The sequence below is a fragment of the Cheilinus undulatus genome, linkage group 21 (assembly GCF_018320785.1).
Source record: "Cheilinus undulatus linkage group 21, ASM1832078v1, whole genome shotgun sequence".
Taxonomy (NCBI): Eukaryota; Metazoa; Chordata; class Actinopteri; order Labriformes; family Labridae; genus Cheilinus; species Cheilinus undulatus.
The window spans coordinates 36383691-36403854 of NC_054885.1; the positions used below are offsets into that span (position 1 = coordinate 36383691).

The window sequence follows — 20164 nt, forward strand, 5'->3', positions numbered from 1 at the left end:
GATGCAACCACTTAAGTATTTCTTCCAATATTTGTGAGCCTTGGATGAATACATGAAAATATTTCTGAACAGTAAAAACAGGCATGCTTTTATACTGGAAATCACTGCATGGGCTTAGCAACACTTCCAGAAATCATTTCCTGTCAGCACAGTTGGCCGTTCCATCCACAAACCCAAGTTAAAGCTGTATCATGAAAAGAAGAAGCCATATGTGAACAAGATTCAGAAACGATGCTATCTTCTCTGGATCAAAGCTCATTTAAAATGGACTGAGGCAACATAGAAAACTGTTCTGTGGTCAGATGAATCAGAATTTGAACTTTTTTTAAGAGACCATGCATGTCATGTCATGCAGACTAAAGAGAAGAGGGACCATCCAGCTTGTGATCAGTTCAAATCCTGCATCTCTGATGGTATGGGTTGCATAAGTGCCTATGGTGCGGTCAGTTTACACATCTGGAAAGGCACTACCAATGCTGACAAGTAGATAGAGGTTTGAGAGCAACATATACTCCACTACAGAAGTCTTCATCAGGGAAAACCTTCACTATTTCAGCAAGACAATGCTAAACAACATACCTCATCCATCACAACAGCATGGCTTCACAGTAGAAGAGTCCAGGTGCTAAACTGACCTGTCTGCAGTCCAGACCTTTCAGAAAACATATGCAGCATTACAAAACAAAGAAGAAGAAAACCAAGGACTGTTGAGCAGCTAAAATCCTGCATCACATAAGAAAGGGTAAATATCCTTCTCCAGAAACTCTACCAACTGGTCTCCCCTCACTTCCCAGACATTTACAGACTGCTAATAAAAGAAGAGAGGGTGCTACAAGATGGTAAACATGGCCTTTTCCTGTCCCCATTTTTTGAGATGTGCCGCTGCCATCAAATTCAAAATGAGCTAATGTTCTCATGAAAAGTTAAGATTTATCAATTCCAACAGCTGAAATCTGTTGTTTATGCTGTATTGTGATTTGCTGCATAGTGATTTGCGAATCACAGCATTTTGTTTTTATTTTTTACACAGTGGCCCAACTTTTTTGTAATTGGGGTTATAGATTAAGGACCAGGTTAAACGCTTTGTTTTGTGTATTGTGGACAAGATTAAGGACAGTTTTTCTATTTTATAGAGACATAATATCCCCGGCCTTCAACCTTGGACTTTACATAGTTTATTATTAACCTATATTAGAGAAATTTGGCTCCAAAACAAGGGGGCCTCCCTGTAATCTCGCGTTGTTACTGAAATGTGTACTGAACGGAAGCCGCCATAGGTCAATTTCAATCGGCGTGCTCATTTGAACAAGAGGAACCGCTACGAAGCACGGCAGAAGAGCGGCCTAGTACCGATAATTCTACATTAAGGCAATATTGTACGTATATTTATAGTATTTGCATACTTTTCGAAACATTTTAAGCACAAAATATCAACCAGATCGCCTGGTTTGTCAAGATATTCTGTTAAAATTCATCCCAAAGCTAGTGTCCGTTATCTAGCATTAGCCGGGCTAGTAGCATTAGCATTGCCACTGTGTTTGGATGGCTTGGCGGCTAACGCCTGATCGCAAAACGTGCTCATCAAGTTTTTTTTCCGTTATTAATATGTAAAATTAGGTTAACTGTGCTGTCTTAAGTGTTGATTCCGGCGTTTGCTTTGTCTTAAAGGAAACGTTAATCGACAACTGCCCTTGAGGTAAAGATAGAGTTAAATGCTTATTTTCATGCCGGGCACATTGTGACCACCCAGCCGGGAACTGCCGTGTCGACCAGGCCTGAGCTAGAAGGGCAACTTTGGCAACGGTAGATATAACTTTAACTTATTTAAGGTGTGTATTCTTACAGGCGTTTTATGAGCCGATTGTCGATGGGGGATGTTTTAATAATCTTAAAATTCCCAATGAGGGCAGATGTGACAAGTTTAACTCCAAACCGCGATAGCTAAAGGCGGCCCTGCTAGCCACACAGCTAGTCTGTTCCAGAACAACTTTCCTACTCTCATTAATGTCGGCTGAAAAATTTTCTCAGGGTTGTTTCAAGTCTCCTGTTAATATTATGTGAGTTAAAGCTCAAGTTTGTGTTTGAAACGATGCATTTTGAGACACCACGCACTTCTGTAAATCACCATGCATTCACGTGGCGTCTGAATATTGGAAAAATCTTTTCAGACTGAGAAATCCACGTCAATACTCTTACAGGTCAGAGAAAACAACACCCGAAAGACGCTTAAATATAAGCACACATATAGTCAGATGTTAAAAGTTGACATATTTTACTTCACATTTTGCAGTAAATTGCAGGGCAACAGTAATTGCTAACGCAATCTGTGGAATCTGCTAAAGTTTTATAACGTTATTTAGGTTTTTTTAAAAATGTAATTTCTACAACCGCAAAGGTTTTTACGCATGCTTTCCGTCTACGTCTAATTGCCTTGATTATATACATTCGTCTCGATCCTCAAATGCGCTTCAGGATTACGTCGGAGTTGTAGGTCGATATTGAGTTTCCAGTCTCTCGAGGAGCACGCGAACGCATCAGTAGCCCGTCGTACCGGGTGGCGTGGGGGTAGGGGGAGGATTAACTCGGAGCGGTTAAGCCGGGTCACAGAGATTTTAGCTGGTCGTGTTGTCTAATGTCCCCATTTTTGTGCCACCAGCCGGCTCCCAAATCACAGTTTTAGGCTGCAGATTTGTGGACTCCAGGGGCCAACAATGATCTGGTTTTCTTTATCTAAAGCGAGCTCTAGAGGGGCTGTCCGCCCTAAAGTCACGCCATGTGCACAGTAGACTTCCTACATAACTTTCCCCTATTCTTTTCTGTACAAAATGTCTTGTCAGTGCTGTTTAGTCTGTGCTCTCTTGGCTGCTGCTGTTAAAAAACATGGCTGAAGATCTGAATTCTGTCAAAGTTTTGTTACTTTGGATTAGGCAGATTAATGAAATAGATGACATTTATTTGGTGTAAAACACATGGCATCGAAAGGTTTAGAAGTAGTAAATAATGGCAACACTACTGGATTTGTAGCTCCTTACTTAAAATGCCCCTATTTGCTGTGAGTTGTTGGACAACAATAATCCTGCACAATCTGGTGATTGCAATTATACTGGACATTTCTTGGAGTAAATTTTTGGGTATTTTAACTCTATTTGATAGTACATCTGAGAGACAAGTGACATGGGGAGAGAGGATGTGAGAATACTTTATTTTATTTATTTATTTATTTGTGACATGGGACAATGCACATTAATGGACATAAACATGTAAATGTGCCAGATTGTAACCATAGGCTAATCTCCATCTGTAGTCCCTGGCAGGATGATGGCATATACAAGAAAAAAAGTACATTAAAAATCTACTTAAGAGTCAGACAACACCAAAACAAGACAACATAGATGATACAATAAAATACAACGACCCAAATAAAACAGTACTTAGCTTAGGACAGACCAGGGATAAATTGACCATTCCAGTTAAAGTGCATAAGGCATACGATAAATATGTGCACCAAATGCGCCTAGACCAGGAAACAGTCCTACAACCCGTGGGTTGAGGGCTGTAGTCCCTGTACATGGGCTCGACCTACTGGGTTACCTCAACACCTGTACTGATTGGTTTTGTGATTACGGTATAATTCATAAATGGTATCATGTTTCTACTTCTTTGGGTATCAAGGCAAATGCAGAGAATAATTATAGTTATATAGGTACATCTCAGAAAATTCGAATATCATAAAAAAGTTCAATATTTTCTGTCACTCATTTCAGAAAGGGAAACCCATATATTATATAGACTCATTACACGGAGTGAAATATTTCAAGCATTTATTTCTTGAAATGTTGACGATTATGGCTTACAGATAATGAAAACCCAAAATTCAATGTCTCAGCAAATTAGAATATTACATAAGATCAATAACAAAAGGATTTTTTTTTTTAGATTTATTTTTGGGCATTTTTGTGCCTTTATTAGATAGAGGAGGGCAGTGGATAGAGTCAGAAACTGGGTCAAGACTAGGGGAGAGACATGCGGTGGAGGGCCTCAGGTCGGATTCGAACCCGGGCCGCCCGCGTACATGGGGAGCGCCTTTAACCACTAGGCCAACTGCTCCCCACAAAAGGATATTTTAAACAGAAATGTCAGGCTTTGAAAAGTATGTTCACTTCTATGCACTCAGTACTTGGTCGGGCCTCCTTTTGCATGAATTACTGCATCAATGCAACGTGGCATGGAGGCGATCAGCCTGTGACACTACTCAGTTGTTCATTTTATGAAATGAGTGACAAGAATATTGAACTTTTTCATGATATTCTAAGTTTTTGAGATGTACTTGTAGATGTTTTTAGTGTACTGCTTTCAAAAACAGATTTTTTTCCGAAAAAGTTATTCCTTTGGGAAAATAAAGGTACTTCTTCAAAGTGCAACAGTGGCATTACTGTAGGCCTAAAGGCCTTCCTGCAGACATTTTTTAAAAACTTTTCAGGTACAACTCGATGCAGAAATGATTAACTCCTTTCATATGATTAGATAATTGCATAACCTGCAACTATCATATGAGTTGCAGTTAGATTAATCGTGCAGTATTAATTCAAACTAGGGCTGAACAATTTTGGGAAATCTATTCGTGATTGTTTTACCCAGTATTGTGATTGTGTTTTAACATGCGATTAGGCTATTTCTTAAGTTCCTCATCTCATGTATTTTCCAACAAAAACAAGCAATAATTTGTTCTATACCATAACCAACACAATATTAGATTGAACTAGGGATGGACAATTTAAAAAAAAATCTAATTGTGATGACTGACTCATTTTGCAAATTGGATAACTGTTATATTAAAAGGAATTACATTTTTAAGATAATTCTAATATTTAATGAGAAAAACATACAAAAATGAAGAAAATAGGGTTTTTATGTACGCTTTTATTTAAAAAATATGCCTGCAAAAAAGTTTTAAACTGGTATTTTGACACAAATTTCAGGTTGAAGAAATATTGCACCTTCTGTGATTTGAAAATTTCAGCAGGCCATATTGCGATTTAATCTAATTTGCAATTAATTGCCCAGCCCTAATTCAAACCTCCTTATGGGGCATCTCTTGATTTGTTTTGAGTTGTTGGACAACACACTTAGGTATAAAACCTAGGCCATACAAAGGCAGGTGTTTTTGAAATCGGATGTTCTTTTCCTTGGTTTTAAAAAATAATCCTGTCCACAGATATGTTTTCAAAAACATCTTTGTCCACATTAGAATGCACTGCTATGTGTGCACCATGCTAGCAGTAGTCTGTAAGGGCCTGTGTCCAGCTTTTTGGGTGCTGGTGGTGCTTAATTTCAGTTCAAAACCAATGTAGTCCAGGGTTGTGGGCAGATAAACACCCTTGTATTTGTCACCTCGCTTGAATGGTTTTGGTTGAAAACTCTTTAACTTTTTAAACAGTGATGTGATTGTCAGTGTCTCTTCTCCCTCACTTGCCAATCAAAATCAAGAAGGGGTGGAACTACTGACAATAGCGGAGGAAAAACTGATCTGACTTGGCCTTCTTCATTTTTTGGGGGGGGGGGGTTTCAGGCCTGCAGCTGCTGCCTGTGAGGACAGAATTCCATTACATTGTCAGCATGTCTTCTGTGTGATAATTCCTTGAAATCTGGAAAGATGAAGCACGTAGAGCTATTTTAAAACAATGTTACAGATTCTACTCAAAAAAGTGGGATTAAGTTTTTGGTGAGAATTGCTCTGAATATTAGGTTTTCGGCACAGCCAGCACTAAAGAAGCCGCTATGGACACAGGCTCTAATGCATATAGCAACAACATCCTTGACCTTGTGTTAGTTTTGGTGGATTATTTATGTCAACTTTTTTAGTCTTAAGGTTAAAATGTTCTTAAGTTTTACTTGCACTGTCATGTTTAACCTCTATAGTTTTAGTCAATAAAAATGCTTATATTTGAGTCTTTACTTTCAGTCATGCTTATTCTATTTTAATGTACGTGTTCAGCTGAATTTTAAAATTAATATAGATCTACAACACTCGTATTAATGCCATATCAATGCTTCAATTGATTTGAAATACAGTGATGGAAACATCAACAAACCTTCCCCTCAGTTTATATTTCTAGAGATCTATTTTTAGCTCATCTCTTGGTCTTGTCTTCCTCATGGAAATAAAATAGTTGTAGAATTTTAAGTCACAGTTTTAGCTTTTGAAATTAACACTGGTTGGTGGCTAGGTTTTTGTGTTGTAATGTCATCCACTCATGCATCGCTCTATAGCAGCAGAGCTACTGTGTTTTAAGTGTAAGCATCTAAAAAGTTCAGCCAGTACACGTTCGGCTATGTCTGCCATTGGGATGGAAACTGAAGTGATTATATCGCACACAAACGACATCAGAGGAGAAACAGGCACATGCTGTGACGTTAAAAGCAAAAATCTGAGTTTACCCCGTCTGCACAGAAAAGCAGAGCTTCTAATAATCCTCACCCAGGATAGGATTTCCAAAAGGTGCATTTCTGTGACCTAAAACACAGTTTTTGCTGTCAGGAAGGTCGAAACATACTGAAAAATGTCAATTTTCAAATTGACCTACCTACACATGGACAAGGCCTTAATCTATCAAAGTTATAAATAGACAGTGGTGTGTGAAGTTTAATGACACAGTGTAAGATTAATGCACCTCTAGTTTAATCTGTTACTATTAATATTTTTGAAGAGCAGTTAAAATTATGATTAACAGAGCCTGTGGACTTTGGAAATGATGCATTTAAAAACATCTGACTCTCTGTGATGGTGTTTGTATTCATACTGTCTGATCCAGAGACCACATGCCTGAAGATAACTCTCTCTTTACTAACTATAAACACTAACTGCACTTGAAAACACTTAAACTGGGATGTTAAAATGTATGTTTTTGTTTTTTTGTATTTTTTTTTTTTTTAGGATGGAGTGGCAGCCAGATGAGCAGGGACTCCAGCAGGTCCTTCAGCTGCTCAAAGACTCCCAGTCGCCCAACACAGTCACACAGAGAGCTGTCCAACAAGTATCCTTCCACCGCTCAATAAAGCTGCTTTTATGATGTTTTACTGCATGATTATAGAGTAGCGCTGGGTGCAAAGAGACACACAGCATGTTAACTGCTAAATTATTGGTATTAATGACATGATAACAAGATGAAAGTCCAGTTTTTCCACAGGTGAAGGTATTTTTCAGTTGTATATTTAAATATCTCACTACACTTATTTTTAGTCCCTGTTTAGCTGAAGTCCAAGTCCAAGCAGTCATGTAATTTAAAGATATGAGAATTAAAAATGAGACTCTTATAGCTCATAAGGTTAATTTCTGCAGCTGAAGTATCTTAAAATGAGATACAGTTTAAAAATATTCAAGCCATTAGATCAGTTAATTTCACTTATTCATCGGCAGCGACGTTTTACATACTACAGGCAACTTATGCCTTGTTTTCTTTGCTTTTTTATATTCTTAAATGATCTGTTTTACAGCACATTTCCTTTGAATGTCAATTAAAATAACATGCTAAGTTTCTGTGCAGTTTATTGATGCCTGTCTCGATACAATGGCAACAAAAAGAGAGTCCTGGGCACCCAGTGCCTGTAGTTTCTTGTTTTTCAGTTGTCAAACATGGCAGCCAAAGTCCTGCATAATATTTCAGTTACACTTAAACCTTGTCCTGGCATTTTTTTTTTTGCCATTGTGTTTGTGCAAATTGACAGCATGCAGACATTTTCATCTTTTCCAGTTCACGTTTTACAATATAGATATAGTTTGCAATTCCAAGAATCATTATAAGATCAGAATGTAAGGTTTGAAAACATTCTAACAGCCCCTTAGTTTTTGCATCTTTATTTAAGATGCCAAAATAATGCTCTATTTTAAACAAATGTCTGTTTTAGTCCTGTTAACTGAACTTTACTTAAACCAAATATCAGCTGCATGATTTGAAAAGTGAAATGCTCCTTAATTTCTGTGCTAGAAACTTGAACAACTCAACCAATTCCCAGACTTCAACAATTATCTCATCTTTGTCTTGACAAGACTTAAAACTGAAGGTGAGTGTACAGAAGGTTTATTTTTAACCAGGCTTAAAATGAATGTTGAAATCTGTTTTCCATGCAGTTATTTCAGTATTTCAGCAATTAGGGGTGCAACCATTTTTCTAATCGAGGAGTTTCTGCTTATTGAGCCGTTTGTTCGACTATTTCACTTTTTTCCTCTTTGATGTTGATGAATCAGACTTGGAATAATTTCAGTACAGTTAATATGTTGATGTGCATTTTAAAAGTGTAGTTCCAGCTGGAATACCACAATGAATCAATATTGACTTTGTGTCGTGCACTGATGGTTTTTATTCTGTTTATGAGGAGGCTCCTTCTAGTTTACTTCCACTTTTCGTGTCTACATTTCTATGCTGATGAAGTTCATGGTTCCACTGTAAACCATTTTGGTTTGCAAATAAAGTTTCTTGTTTCGGATTTAACTACTTGAAATCAAAGCTGTGCATGTGGATCAGCAAAAACACAGGTGTACATGCGAGGCCAGAAGTTGGCTATGTGACTTTTTACAAAAGTCTGACTGTGTTTAAAAGGAATCGTTGGAGCTAATTTCAATTAGGACAGGGCAATTAATCATAAATTAGATTAAATGGTAATATGGCCTGCTGTTAAATCACAAAAGTTGCAATTTTTCTTTAACTTGAAATGTGTCTAAATACCAGTTTAATACTTTTTTGCAGCAGAGGTTTTATGTACATAATGAAAACTTTCACTTTTTTAAAAATTCCTCCTTAACTAATTTACATGCATTTGCTTTTTAAAATGAGATTGGTATAAAAATGAATATCCCCTTCAATATAGCAATTGATATCAAATTTGCAATATGAGCCAAAATAATCACAATAAGATATTGTTTAAAATATTTTTTCCCTACTATATTATATCTACTATTGTGTACATTATAATTTAAAATGATTTACTGCTTGTTTTTATTGAAAAATATATATCATGAGAAACCTAAAAAAAGACACCCAAAAACACCATAGCAGTATAATAAAAACCAGAACACAAACAAAAGTTCCCATTGTAGCCTGAAAATATCTGATAAAACAGCCAAAGAGAAAAAGCTGTATGTGTGAGCTCTTAAGCCAGATGTACCCTAATTTAATCGCTAATTTCATCCAATTTGGACACAAACTTGAGTCACATGACATACTTGAAAGTCATGCTGATTCTCAGTCTGAGCGTGTGTTATGTGTGATGTGCTGGGAGATACACCCCAAACCATGACCCAACTATGGCCAGACCAGCTGCTCCTGATTGGTCGGATGGCTTTCTGATGTAGTAGATATTTTGGTCGTACAGCTCCACACACTAACACAGTTAGAGCAGAACTACGGGCAGAATCCTCAACTTTGAGACGTTTTCCCTCGTAAACAACTGTTAGAGAGTCAGCTTGATATCGCACGTGTATGCCTGACTTTAAAGGACCCAGACAGAAGGAGCAGAGCTTTACTTCTAGTCATTTCTGTAACATTTTTGTACCTTTTCTCTCTTCCTCATTTTAGATGAGCCGACCCGCTCTCTCAGTGGTCTGATACTGAAGAACAATGTCAAAGCCCACTATCAAAACTTCCCTCCGACTGTTGCTGACTTCATCAAGCAGGAATGTCTCAACAACATCGGAGACCCTTCGCCACTTATCAGAGCTACAATTGGTGAGTTCATGTTTTGTTTTATTCACACGCCCAGCACATCTTTGACTCACTGTCTGGAGATGATTAAGAAGAAAACCCATCTGAGTGTCAGTGAAGGTTTTTGTATTCATACTGTCTGATCCAGAGCTGCTGCAGAGTTCACTGCTCTTGCTCATGTGAATTATGAATCATGTCTTGAAGCCTGTTCTCTTCATGTCTGGTGTTTTTAAGGGATCCTGATCACAACTGTGGCCTCTAAAGGGGAGCTGCAGACATGGCCCGAGCTGCTGCCTCAGCTCTGCAACCTGCTCAACTCAGAAGACTACAACACCTGCGAGGTCTGCACAAAAACTGTTTATTCTTATCATTTCTACTTAACATTAGAACATGAGGGAAGCAGTAGACTATACTAGTTCGGTATACTAGCCCAGTGGTTCTCAAACTTGGGGTTGGGACCCTCTTTGGGGTCGTGAGACACGGAAAGGGGGTCTCCAGATGCCCACCAATTTTAACACACTTTTGCCAGTTAAAAACTTATTTTTTGTCCATTTTAAAATCTTCTCACCATATTTTATCTCGGTATTTGCCACTTCTAAACCAGTTCCTATGACCTAAGCCTAATGTTGCCTCTGTTTACCCATTATTGCCACTATAAATCCCATTTTACCAGTCTTTACACCCAAGTTTCCCATTTTAACCACATTTCACTATCTAATATGCCAATATTAGGGTGTTTAGGAAGGACAGAACCTTTATCTCATGGGGTGGAATGCAAAATTATATCTACATAGATTAATAGGAGGAGAGATCTTAGGACATTTTTTAGTATTTTCAGCTGAGAAGAGAAGCTGCTGAGTGTTTCCTGTCCCTGGTCTTCAGTAGTTTCTGATGCGGTCTTGTTCTCTCCTCTGTGTCCGTCTACGTTTACGTTTTTGATTTGACAGCCTCTCTGTGTATGTCCGTGTCTCAGGGATCGTTTGGAGCACTGCAGAAGATCTGCGAGGACTCGTCCGAGCTGCTGGACAGCGACGCTCTCAACAGACCGCTCAACATCATGATACCCAAATTCCTTCAGTTCTTCAAGCACTGCAGCCCCAAGATCAGGTACAGGAGAGAGGGTGACCTGTTTCAGGTCTTTTCTGTCTTTATTAATGCTGCGGGATGAATCTGAACATTTGACTTTTGGTTTTCATGCCTTCTTGATCCTGTGATCTCAGTCATTTGGTGTTTGTTGGTCATAAAACTTGATCAGAGCAGTTTTAAGGCAGTCTTTCCTCCACTTTGGCGTTACGGTGATATCAGACGTGTTTGATATTGTCACAAGTCCTATTTTTTTGTTTTAGCTGAATGGCAGAGGGTCTTAGATTGGTCTTTGCCTGCAGCCTCCTCTTAGAGTTTAAATACAAAGAGTTTGTATCAAGCCAGATGTTGTACTTCATTAGATTTTTTTTTTTTTTACTTAAACACACATCATTACCTTTTATATGTTATGACTTAATTACATTCCTGTTGTCCCTGCAGGTCCCATGCTATTGCCTGTGTGAACCAGTTCATCATTGGAAGAGCTCAAGCCCTGATGGACAACATCGACACCTTCATAGAGGTGAGCTATCTGGTATACCCTCAGTTACCAGGGATGCATGATGTTATTGGTATGATAATAACTGCAGATATGAAGATTTGTACCAATATTTACAACCATATATTCTCTGTAAATTAACTTTAAAGTGTGTTTTAAGAACTGAATTTTTAGATTTGAACTACATTTGTATAAATCAAAGTTGGAATTGGCTAAAGTGGATTAGCAAATATAGGGCATTTGCAAGAAGTCCCTGTTTATTTAGTTACACCAGCCATATTTGTGTTCCAACCTCTGTAGCCTTCTCCAGTTTCCTCAATAATATTTGCCTCCTGTGTTTTCACTTCTCCTCCCCTGCAGAGCCTGTTTGCGCTGGCAGCAGACGAGGACTCTGAGGTCCGGAAGAACGTGTGCCGAGCTCTGGTCATGCTACTGGAGGTCCGCATCGACCGGCTCATCCCCCACATGCACAGCATCATTCAGGTCAGTGTTGGACCAGTGCCAAGGAGGATAATGGATGTAGGAAAGCATCAAGGACTATATTCAGATTTCACTCTGCTCAGTGTTAAATCTACATTTGTCCTTCATCTGGATATGATGAAACACCCAGCTCATTGAATTACAATGATACCTATAAGTTCCTATTGTTTCTGATCCAGACTATAAGGTTTTATCGGTCCTCTTTTTCCCTTCTTATGACATACAGCTTAAACTCCACCATCTCACATGCGCTCTTGTCTCTCCCCTTCAGTACATGCTGCAGAGAACCCAGGACCCTGACGAGAATGTGGCTCTGGAGGCCTGCGAGTTTTGGCTGACTTTAGCAGAGCAGCCGATCTGTAAGGAGGTGCTGTCAGGACACCTGGTGCAGTGAGTAACCCCGACACAACCCCTTTGTACAGGACATAAATAAAAACAGAAGAAGCATGTGGTTTGATGGCTGTTTTCTCCACAGACTGACACCGATCCTGGTGAATGGGATGAAGTATTCAGAAATAGACATCATCTTATTAAAGGTGAGCTGTTGTATCTTTAAATATCACAATAATGACTCCCCTTCAGTTAGAAATCTGCCCTCATCCATGATATAAAACTATTTTTTTCCAGGGTGATGTTGAGGAGGACGAGGCCGTGCCAGACAGCGATCAGGACATCAAACCGCGTTTCCACAAGTCACGTACTGTCACCTTGCAGCACGAAGGAGGAGAGGGTGAGGAGGGCGAGGACATTGATGATGATGACGACGATGATGATGACGACACACTATCCGACTGGAACCTGCGTACGTATTTTAGAAGGAAAGGCCACCACTGAATCGTGTCCAAGCCTGATAAAAACATGGCTCCTCTTTCTTTGTAGGTAAATGTTCAGCAGCAGCGCTGGACGTTCTGGCCAATGTGTTCCGAGACGAACTGCTCCCCCACCTCCTGCCGCTCCTGAAAGGTCTGCTCTTCCATCCAGACTGGGTCATCAAGGAGTCTGGCATCCTGGTGCTGGGGGCCATTGCTGAGGGTAAGGCCAAGTTATGGGAAATGGGTGTCAGGCTTGTAAAGGTGTATTAGGGCCACTTTAAAATTTAAAAAGGAGGAGGATCCATTGATTTAGAGAAAATAAAAAATGACAACTTTTGAGTCTATAAGGTGATAAATTGTGAGTGTATGAGTTTGGTTTATGAGAACCAAAAGTCATATTGTTCAGGGTAAAGATGATGAATTAAAATGAAAAATCCCATTTTCCAAGTTTAAAACTTAAAAAAAAAACCCTGATTTTATAAATCTGGAAATGTTCAAGTTTATGAACTTTTAAAACAGAACTGAAAACATGTCTCCTGGGAGCTGTCAGTGTGTTATTTTCTTCTGAATGGCCCCAGTCTACAGCATTTTCTCTCCAGTCCGGATGTTGATGATAATTAATGACTCTGGACTCTAATCATAACATTTCCTCTTTTCTCATTAAAAAGTAGAATTAGATCAGGCTCCTAACTGCTGTACTTTTGAAGGCAAACACCTTCATCTGGTCTGATTTTCTTCCTCTCAGTCTGCTCATTTTTATTTTGTAAATTCAGATATTGAGTTTTGGTTCTTGTAAATCATGCCTTTTTAAACTTAAAATTTCCATTTTTTCCGTATGAATTTACGACCTAATAACCTCACAAATGCTCAGTTTTGTCCCTAAAGTTAACAGATCCTCTTAGTTTTTTGTAAGTGGCCTTAATATGCTGTCATAGGGAAGAAAACTTGAACTGCATGTATTGTTAGTGCCCTCAGCCTTCCTAAAACATTATTCTTGGGTATATCCAGCGTGCATATACAAAGGTAAAAAAACATACTTGCCCTATGACTGCATTCATCAAACCGACTTATCGGGAACGTTACCACCTGCAGAAACTGCTGCAATTTATCTTAAACTCATCTGGACATGATGAAACACCCAGCTCATTGATTTACAATGATACCTATAAGTTCCTATTGTTTCTGATCCAGAGAGGAGAGAAGCTTCGTGTGCACTCAGATTCTGCTTTAGGCATCTAATCCATAATGTTAAGGTGCAACAATGTACCTGTCATAAGTGAGCTCTACTTGCATAGCAATGAAATGTCTACTAGGGACACACAAATGCATCAGCCCTTTAGACAAACACAGGCCATCTGCAGTTGAAGTGAGCACAAACTGATGTCAGTAGATGATTTTTATCTGTTAAATAATAAAATGCTGACATTTGGAACACTAAGCAAATGAAGTAATGGAAAAACATCAGAGTGGGCTTTTTTTCAATCAGTGCATCTCTGATACCTACATAAATGTGCAACCAAAATCTTTAAACAATGTTAGTGTTTTGCCTTTAATTGATGCATGCATTTTGTATTGTGCACAACTGACATTATGCATTCTTTGCATCGTAGATACTTAGCTTTTGCTTTCTTCAGTAAATGAGTAACTGCCCTCATCCACACTGGATGAATCAAATGTTTCTGATTCTGATGCAGAAGGTCAACTCTGTCTCACAGTTTAGACCAGTGGTTCTCCCCATTTCATGTCAGGACTTTCCACTGCCTCCTTAAAGGGAAATCACAGACCAAATAAAATTTATGAAAGCATTGCTATTATGGGCTGAAATGAAACTAAATCCACCGTATGACTGAAAAAAGAGGACAGAACAAACTATTTTTAAAGCTGCAGAATTGGAGGGCGTGTATGCATGGATTTTATTTTACTCTTTCACATAGTAACATGTATTTTTTTCCCTGTAGATCTTTAAAAATATCATAAAACCATTGTTGATGTCCCTAGATTATGAGCTGAAAATAGCTCTGCAACCTACTTTTGGGTCCCAACATTCCAGTTGAAAATCGCTGGTTTTATCAAATGCTCTTAAAAATCTCAACAGAAAAGATTTAGTGTAGAATAGAAAAGTGGTCATGCACAATGTGCAGCATGATTTCCTTCTTTAAAAACAAGGAAGACCAGATGTTGCATCATGTGCGTGCATGTATGCTGTAAAGTTAGATTACGTTCCAAAGGCACATGCTATGCGTCTTATGCTATACTTGGCATTTATGCTGCTCAGCCATTCTCAGACAGTCTGGCATGGAAACTGTGGAGCATGTGCAGAACACTCAGTCCAATTTGGGTCTGATTGAGACCTAAACATGCAAGAGAAAATTAATTTCCCCCACTTGTTGAGGTGTAATAGTTAGATTTTGAGTAATTAAATATAGTATGAATATATTCAGACTTACATCTTTGCATATACTATAAAAGTCCAGGTTTTCAAAGCAACTGACCAGTGTCTTAACACAATATTTCAAACATTTTTAACTGCATGCAAACATACTGCATGAGGCAGAATAGCTAAAATTTCCTGCATCATGAACATCTTAAAATTTCTCTTCTCAACTTTACCTCAGGCTGCATTTATTCAAATAAATATAAATGTTAAATAAATCTCTCTTTACCTCAGGCTGCATGCAGGGCATGGTTCCCTACCTGCCTGAGCTCATCCCTCACCTCATCCAGTGTCTGTGCGACAAAAAGGCTCTGGTGCGCTCCATCGCCTGCTGGACCCTCAGTCGATATGCACACTGGGTGGTCTCCCAGCCTCCGGACTCCTACCTCAAACCCCTAATGACGGAGCTCCTTAAACGCATCCTGGACGGCAACAAGAGGGTGCAGGAGGCCGCCTGCAGGTGAGACACTGTAGCCTGGTCCTGGTCTTTGTTTGTGGACATGATGAAACACCCAGCTCATTGAGTCACAGTGATACACTTTGTTCCCATATTGTTCTCTGATCCACACCCTGCATTTGTCATCACTTTCGACTCTAGGCTGGATAACTTTATCTAAAGATTTATAAATAAGCGTGTCCTGCATGTTTCTCTCAGTGCGTTTGCCACTCTGGAGGAGGAGGCGTGCACGGAGCTGGTGCCCTACCTGAGCTTCATCCTCGACACTCTGGTGTTTGCGTTTGGAAAGTATCAGCACAAGAATCTGCTCATCCTGTACGACGCTATAGGAACGCTGGCGGACTCAGTGGGTCATCATCTCAATCAGCCGGTAAGTTAAGGAAGTTGTAGATCACACATGGGTAGCCTGCTCTTTGTAACTGTTGTTCAGAGCTAACCTGAATCCCTCGTGGTTTTCTGTCTCTCTACTCAACAAAGCCAAATAACTGCTGAGCCGTGCAGCATCTCTTCATCTCTCTGCAAAACAAGATTAAAATATTTATATCTTCTTTTAGGAGTACATTCAGAAATTGATGCCACCTCTTATTGCTAAGTGGAACGAGCTGAAGGATGAAGACAAGGATCTGTTCCCTCTACTAGAGGTGAGGAGTTTTTTCATAGAGCAGCACTTAGAGTGAATGGAGTTGAGCTTGTATAGAGCTTTTCTAGTTGTACCGTGGGGTCGAGGGTAGAGTAGACGGTGAGATTGCATGCAAACAAAGGATGATGTATTTCCCTCTTCGACACCTTTTATTGGGTTTATATCTCCGTAAATACATTGCACGTGTCTCTAACTCATATTTTGTCCCCCACAGTGTCTGTCGTCAGTAGCCACGGCCCTGCAGAGTGGGTTTCTGCCTTACTGTGAGCCTGTGTATCAACGCTGTGTCACGTTAGTCCAGAAGACTTTAGCTCAGGCTATGGTGAGAGCATGAATACAAACACACATATCAAACTAATAGAGTGACAGAGGAGAGTTTATGACAGCCTGCCCTGTTCTCACAGATGTACAACCAGCATCCAGACCAATATGAAGCCCCAGACAAAGACTTCATGATTGTTGCCTTGGATCTGCTGAGCGGCCTGGCTGAAGGTTTGGGCGGTCACGTTGAACAGCTCGTGGCTCGCTCCAACATCATGACTCTTCTTTTCCAGTGCATGCAGGTACGAGACGAGCTGTCCAGAGCTACCTCAGAGTAAAGTCTGATTTGAAATACACACTAATGATGTGATGTCTGTTTCAGGACACGATGCCTGAAGTGAGGCAAAGCTCCTTTGCTCTGCTCGGTGATTTAACAAAGGCCTGTTTCCTCCATGTGAAGCCCTGCATTGGTAAGTACTAAGACATTAATCAGAAGCAATCGGTGCATATCACAGTCACATAGGCAAATGTATGCTTCCTGGAAAGGCTGATAATTTCACCATAATCCAGGTGAGACTTTCTTTTCTGTAAGGTAGATTTGGTCTCTTGTGTGTCCACAAACACCCCAGAGTAGCGTCAGTTTATCCATTGAGTCTTAGCTTTAGTCGTTAGTAGACTCCAAGTTAAACAGTGGTTTCAGCCCTACTCATATCAGCTGAATGGGCCTGAAAATGAGCCAATTTTTCTTGTGATGTAGTTGTTTTGGGGATTAAATTAGCTGAAATAACATCGATGCAGATTTGTGAAAACTTGAAGTTGATAATTGTCAGATCCAATCCATTCTGTCATTTCAGACGTGTAACTACAAAGCCTGGAACAACTTATAGAACTCCTTATTTTTATTTTATTTTTATCCAGAAATGTATTAAACGTGTATATTTTGTATCATATGAATGCATTAGAAATTTCTGGCAATTGAAAAATATGCTGGAATGCATTTTTTTATTTACCATTAATCAGGTTGTATACAAAAGTTTTTTAAAGATACTATTGATCATGTTGATTAGACCATTGGTTCCCAACCTGGGGTCTGGGACCCCTCAGGAGAGGCGCCAAAGATCTCAAGGGGGGTGAGAGGCTTAGTATGTTCTGAGGCTGCCAAAATTAGATTCCCATTTTTCTTAGGTACATGCAGGGGGGTGCCAAGAAAAATGGTTGGGAAACACTGGATTAGACGGATGTCTTATAAAATTGTGTGTCAAATATAGTAAATTTGGTGTTAAAGCTGTGATGCAATCTCTCGCCACTAGCTGAAGCTGTTGCTCAGGTAAAACAGCCCGCTCTCCTCTCTGCTGTTGAGGTTTAAATCAGCTCAGTAGACAGAGAGCAGCTTGTAGGGGTCTGGCAGTATTTGGTTTAGAAAATAAAGTTGTATGAAGGTTTTGCAAGGTTTATCTGGCACATTAACCAGAGCAGTCGAACATACAGAGCAGGCGTTTAGACACTAACCGCCAGGCAGAAGTAAAGCCATGTTCTAGCAGCCATGTTCTAGAGAGAAGAGGATGGACCACCCAATTTCTTCTCAGATTTTAGTTTTGTTGCATCTTTAATTTTTATTTTAATATCACTGACAATTTCAAAATATCTCAAAGACAGGTTCAGACCACATGATCAGAGTGTCAGTACTAATAGCTAGTGTTGGAGTCAAGACCACACAATCTGAGACCAAGATTTTTGGGGGTCAAGGCTGAGTTGAGACCAAGAGCATTAAAATCAATTTGAAAACCATGACAAGGTTGAACAGTTAAAGAGCATTTCACTTTAATTTAATTTGTCTTTTCAATAAATTTGACAGCTAAAACAAGGTGTCTGCAAATCACAACATGCAGAAATTTCAAATCTTAAACACAGAGGTAGCAGCACTACATGTATCATTTATCAATCACTGTTCAGAGTATATTTTTATGGTAATAATCTCTTTTCTGCAGCTGAGTTCATGCCCATTCTTGGACTCAATCTGAACCCGGAGTTCATCTCAGTGTGCAACAACGCCACCTGGGCAATCGGAGAGATCTCCATGCAGATGGGTAAGACAAGCCCCTCCTATGTTTGTGAACCTTCTGATTCCTTGACTTTTATTTTGAAGGTTTTTGCTCTCTGATGTGCTGAGTATCTGGAAATGATGAAAAACCCAGCTCATTGACACAAAATGAAAAAATGTGTTCCTAAAATGTCTGATCCAGATTTAGAGCTTAAACTCAGCAGGGTGCAGATTAGTGCAAGGTTCAGTTTGGAGCATAGAGCTGGTCCCGCAGCTCTGCTCTGGTTGACCTTGCTTAACTGATACGAGACGAACCAGCCTTTAGGCCTCTGCAGCATCGCCTTTTCTGTCTTGTGATTCCTAACAGCTTTAGTGGTTCACTCTGGAGGAATATTCATCTGTAGCTGTAGACATTTATGAATCTTTTCAGAACCATATGAATGAAGAGTTTTCTTTAGTCTTTGCCTGGTTTGAAGAGTGCAGTGTGTTCTTCACTAACGTGAAATATCTCACCGTGCTTGCCTGTGTTTGTCTCTGGCTCCACCTACTTTTATAGATATATTTCAGACTAAAGACCGGTTAACTGGGGTGTTTTCTTCACTAGAAGTCTCCTCAGTTAACAGAAAAATCCTTGTTGGGTTGGGAATGTCTCCTAAAGTGACATTAGATTGATGCAGCTTTGTGTGCAGTGCACGTGTGCATGTTAGTGTGCACGTCAGAGTCAGCCCAGTGACCCACTCTGTGATATTCTTACAGGCACAAGTGTGAAGCAGCAGACAGGGGAATGTCCCGGTGAGTGTAGAGATGAGCAGAGACGCTACGTCTCTGACCAAAGACTGAATCTTTAGATTATCCTATAAGGAATGTTGAGAACTGAAGGCCTCATTATCAGCTCTTCTTGTGGATTTAATGTGGGTTTTTCAAACCGTCATGGAAGCTGGAAGTTCATGTGTCTAAGGCCGGCCACACACTAGACAATTTCTTTAATCTGGAACGATTTTTAAAATGTGGGAGACCACAGACTTCAGGACAATTTCCAAAGATTTTTCATCGTTAATCCTCTGAACGCACACACTAGACGACTCAGCCAGACTGTCAGATCACTGGGGACCACACACCTGCCGACCTGCCTATGACCTTGCGTGATCACGTGACTTAAGAAAACAAAACAAAACACGAATGTCTGTAGATACCATCTAGCTGTCTCTCCACAACAAGCTGTCCTGGCATGCGTTACAGGTGAAGCAACAATCATAATACAAGGGAAAGACTCGGGATGAAATCCTGGCTGAAATTAAGTTGAAGTTGTGTTCGTGGCTGAGTAGTGAAAGTACGTATGATCTAGCTGTGATGCTACCTGGTCTGTTAGCTCTCATTGGTTGTTGTGGGTACTCTGTCAGTGACATTATGACCTAGAATTGTAAATGTCAAACGTGTTTGATATTTGTGATTCGGGATTTTTTCGGAGGCTACAACGCGATTTGGAGCAGTAAAACAATCGTGTTGACACCACATACATGCATACTACTCAGACAAACAGTCGTTTGACGAGGCTCCTCTCAGGATACACCCCCACGATCATCGGGGGAGGCCCAAATCGAGCTTAAAATCCTGTAGTGTGTGGCTGGCCTAAGGCTGACTACATCACAAGATTTTTAGTGCTAACAAATTAAAAAAACGGAGAGATTGAACTGATTTTTGATTGTACCTCACATTCCTGCACTACAACCCTGAAACCATACCTGCTGTTAATTGTAAA

The 20164-nt window shown here is 39.7% G+C and overlaps 1 protein-coding gene and 1 non-coding gene across 3 annotated transcripts in view; both read left to right on the top strand.

The window, feature by feature from the left end:
- Positions 1–1268: 1268 nt before the first annotated feature.
- The window catches only part of LOC121529168 (transportin-2-like), a 30648-nt gene continuing 11752 nt past the window's right edge, over positions 1269–20164 (top strand). Inside the window, exons 1-20 of one of the 2 annotated variants that reach the window (XM_041816900.1) lie at positions 1289–1376; positions 1669–1803; positions 6935–7034; positions 7986–8061; positions 9573–9722; positions 9933–10039; positions 10672–10805; positions 11223–11304; positions 11641–11763; positions 12032–12150; positions 12236–12296; positions 12388–12562; positions 12640–12792; positions 15241–15466; positions 15662–15833; positions 16018–16104; positions 16318–16425; positions 16508–16666; positions 16747–16834; positions 18353–18451. In XM_041816900.1, coding sequence (XP_041672834.1) covers positions 6936–7034; positions 7986–8061; positions 9573–9722; positions 9933–10039; positions 10672–10805; positions 11223–11304; positions 11641–11763; positions 12032–12150; positions 12236–12296; positions 12388–12562; positions 12640–12792; positions 15241–15466; positions 15662–15833; positions 16018–16104; positions 16318–16425; positions 16508–16666; positions 16747–16834; positions 18353–18451 — 2218 coding nt within the window. In that variant the 5' untranslated portion in view covers positions 1289–1376; positions 1669–1803; position 6935. Of the gene's footprint in view, positions 1377–1668; positions 1804–6934; positions 7035–7985; positions 8062–9572; positions 9723–9932; positions 10040–10671; positions 10806–11222; positions 11305–11640; positions 11764–12031; positions 12151–12235; positions 12297–12387; positions 12563–12639; positions 12793–15240; positions 15467–15661; positions 15834–16017; positions 16105–16317; positions 16426–16507; positions 16667–16746; positions 16835–18352; positions 18452–20164 lie in introns of both variants that reach the window. The other variant, XM_041816899.1, reaches the window with a different exon arrangement.
- On the top strand, positions 6744–6812 carry LOC121504027. Its single transcript, XR_005991411.1, has one exon. It is a non-coding gene; the product is annotated as a small nucleolar RNA SNORD41 (small nucleolar RNA).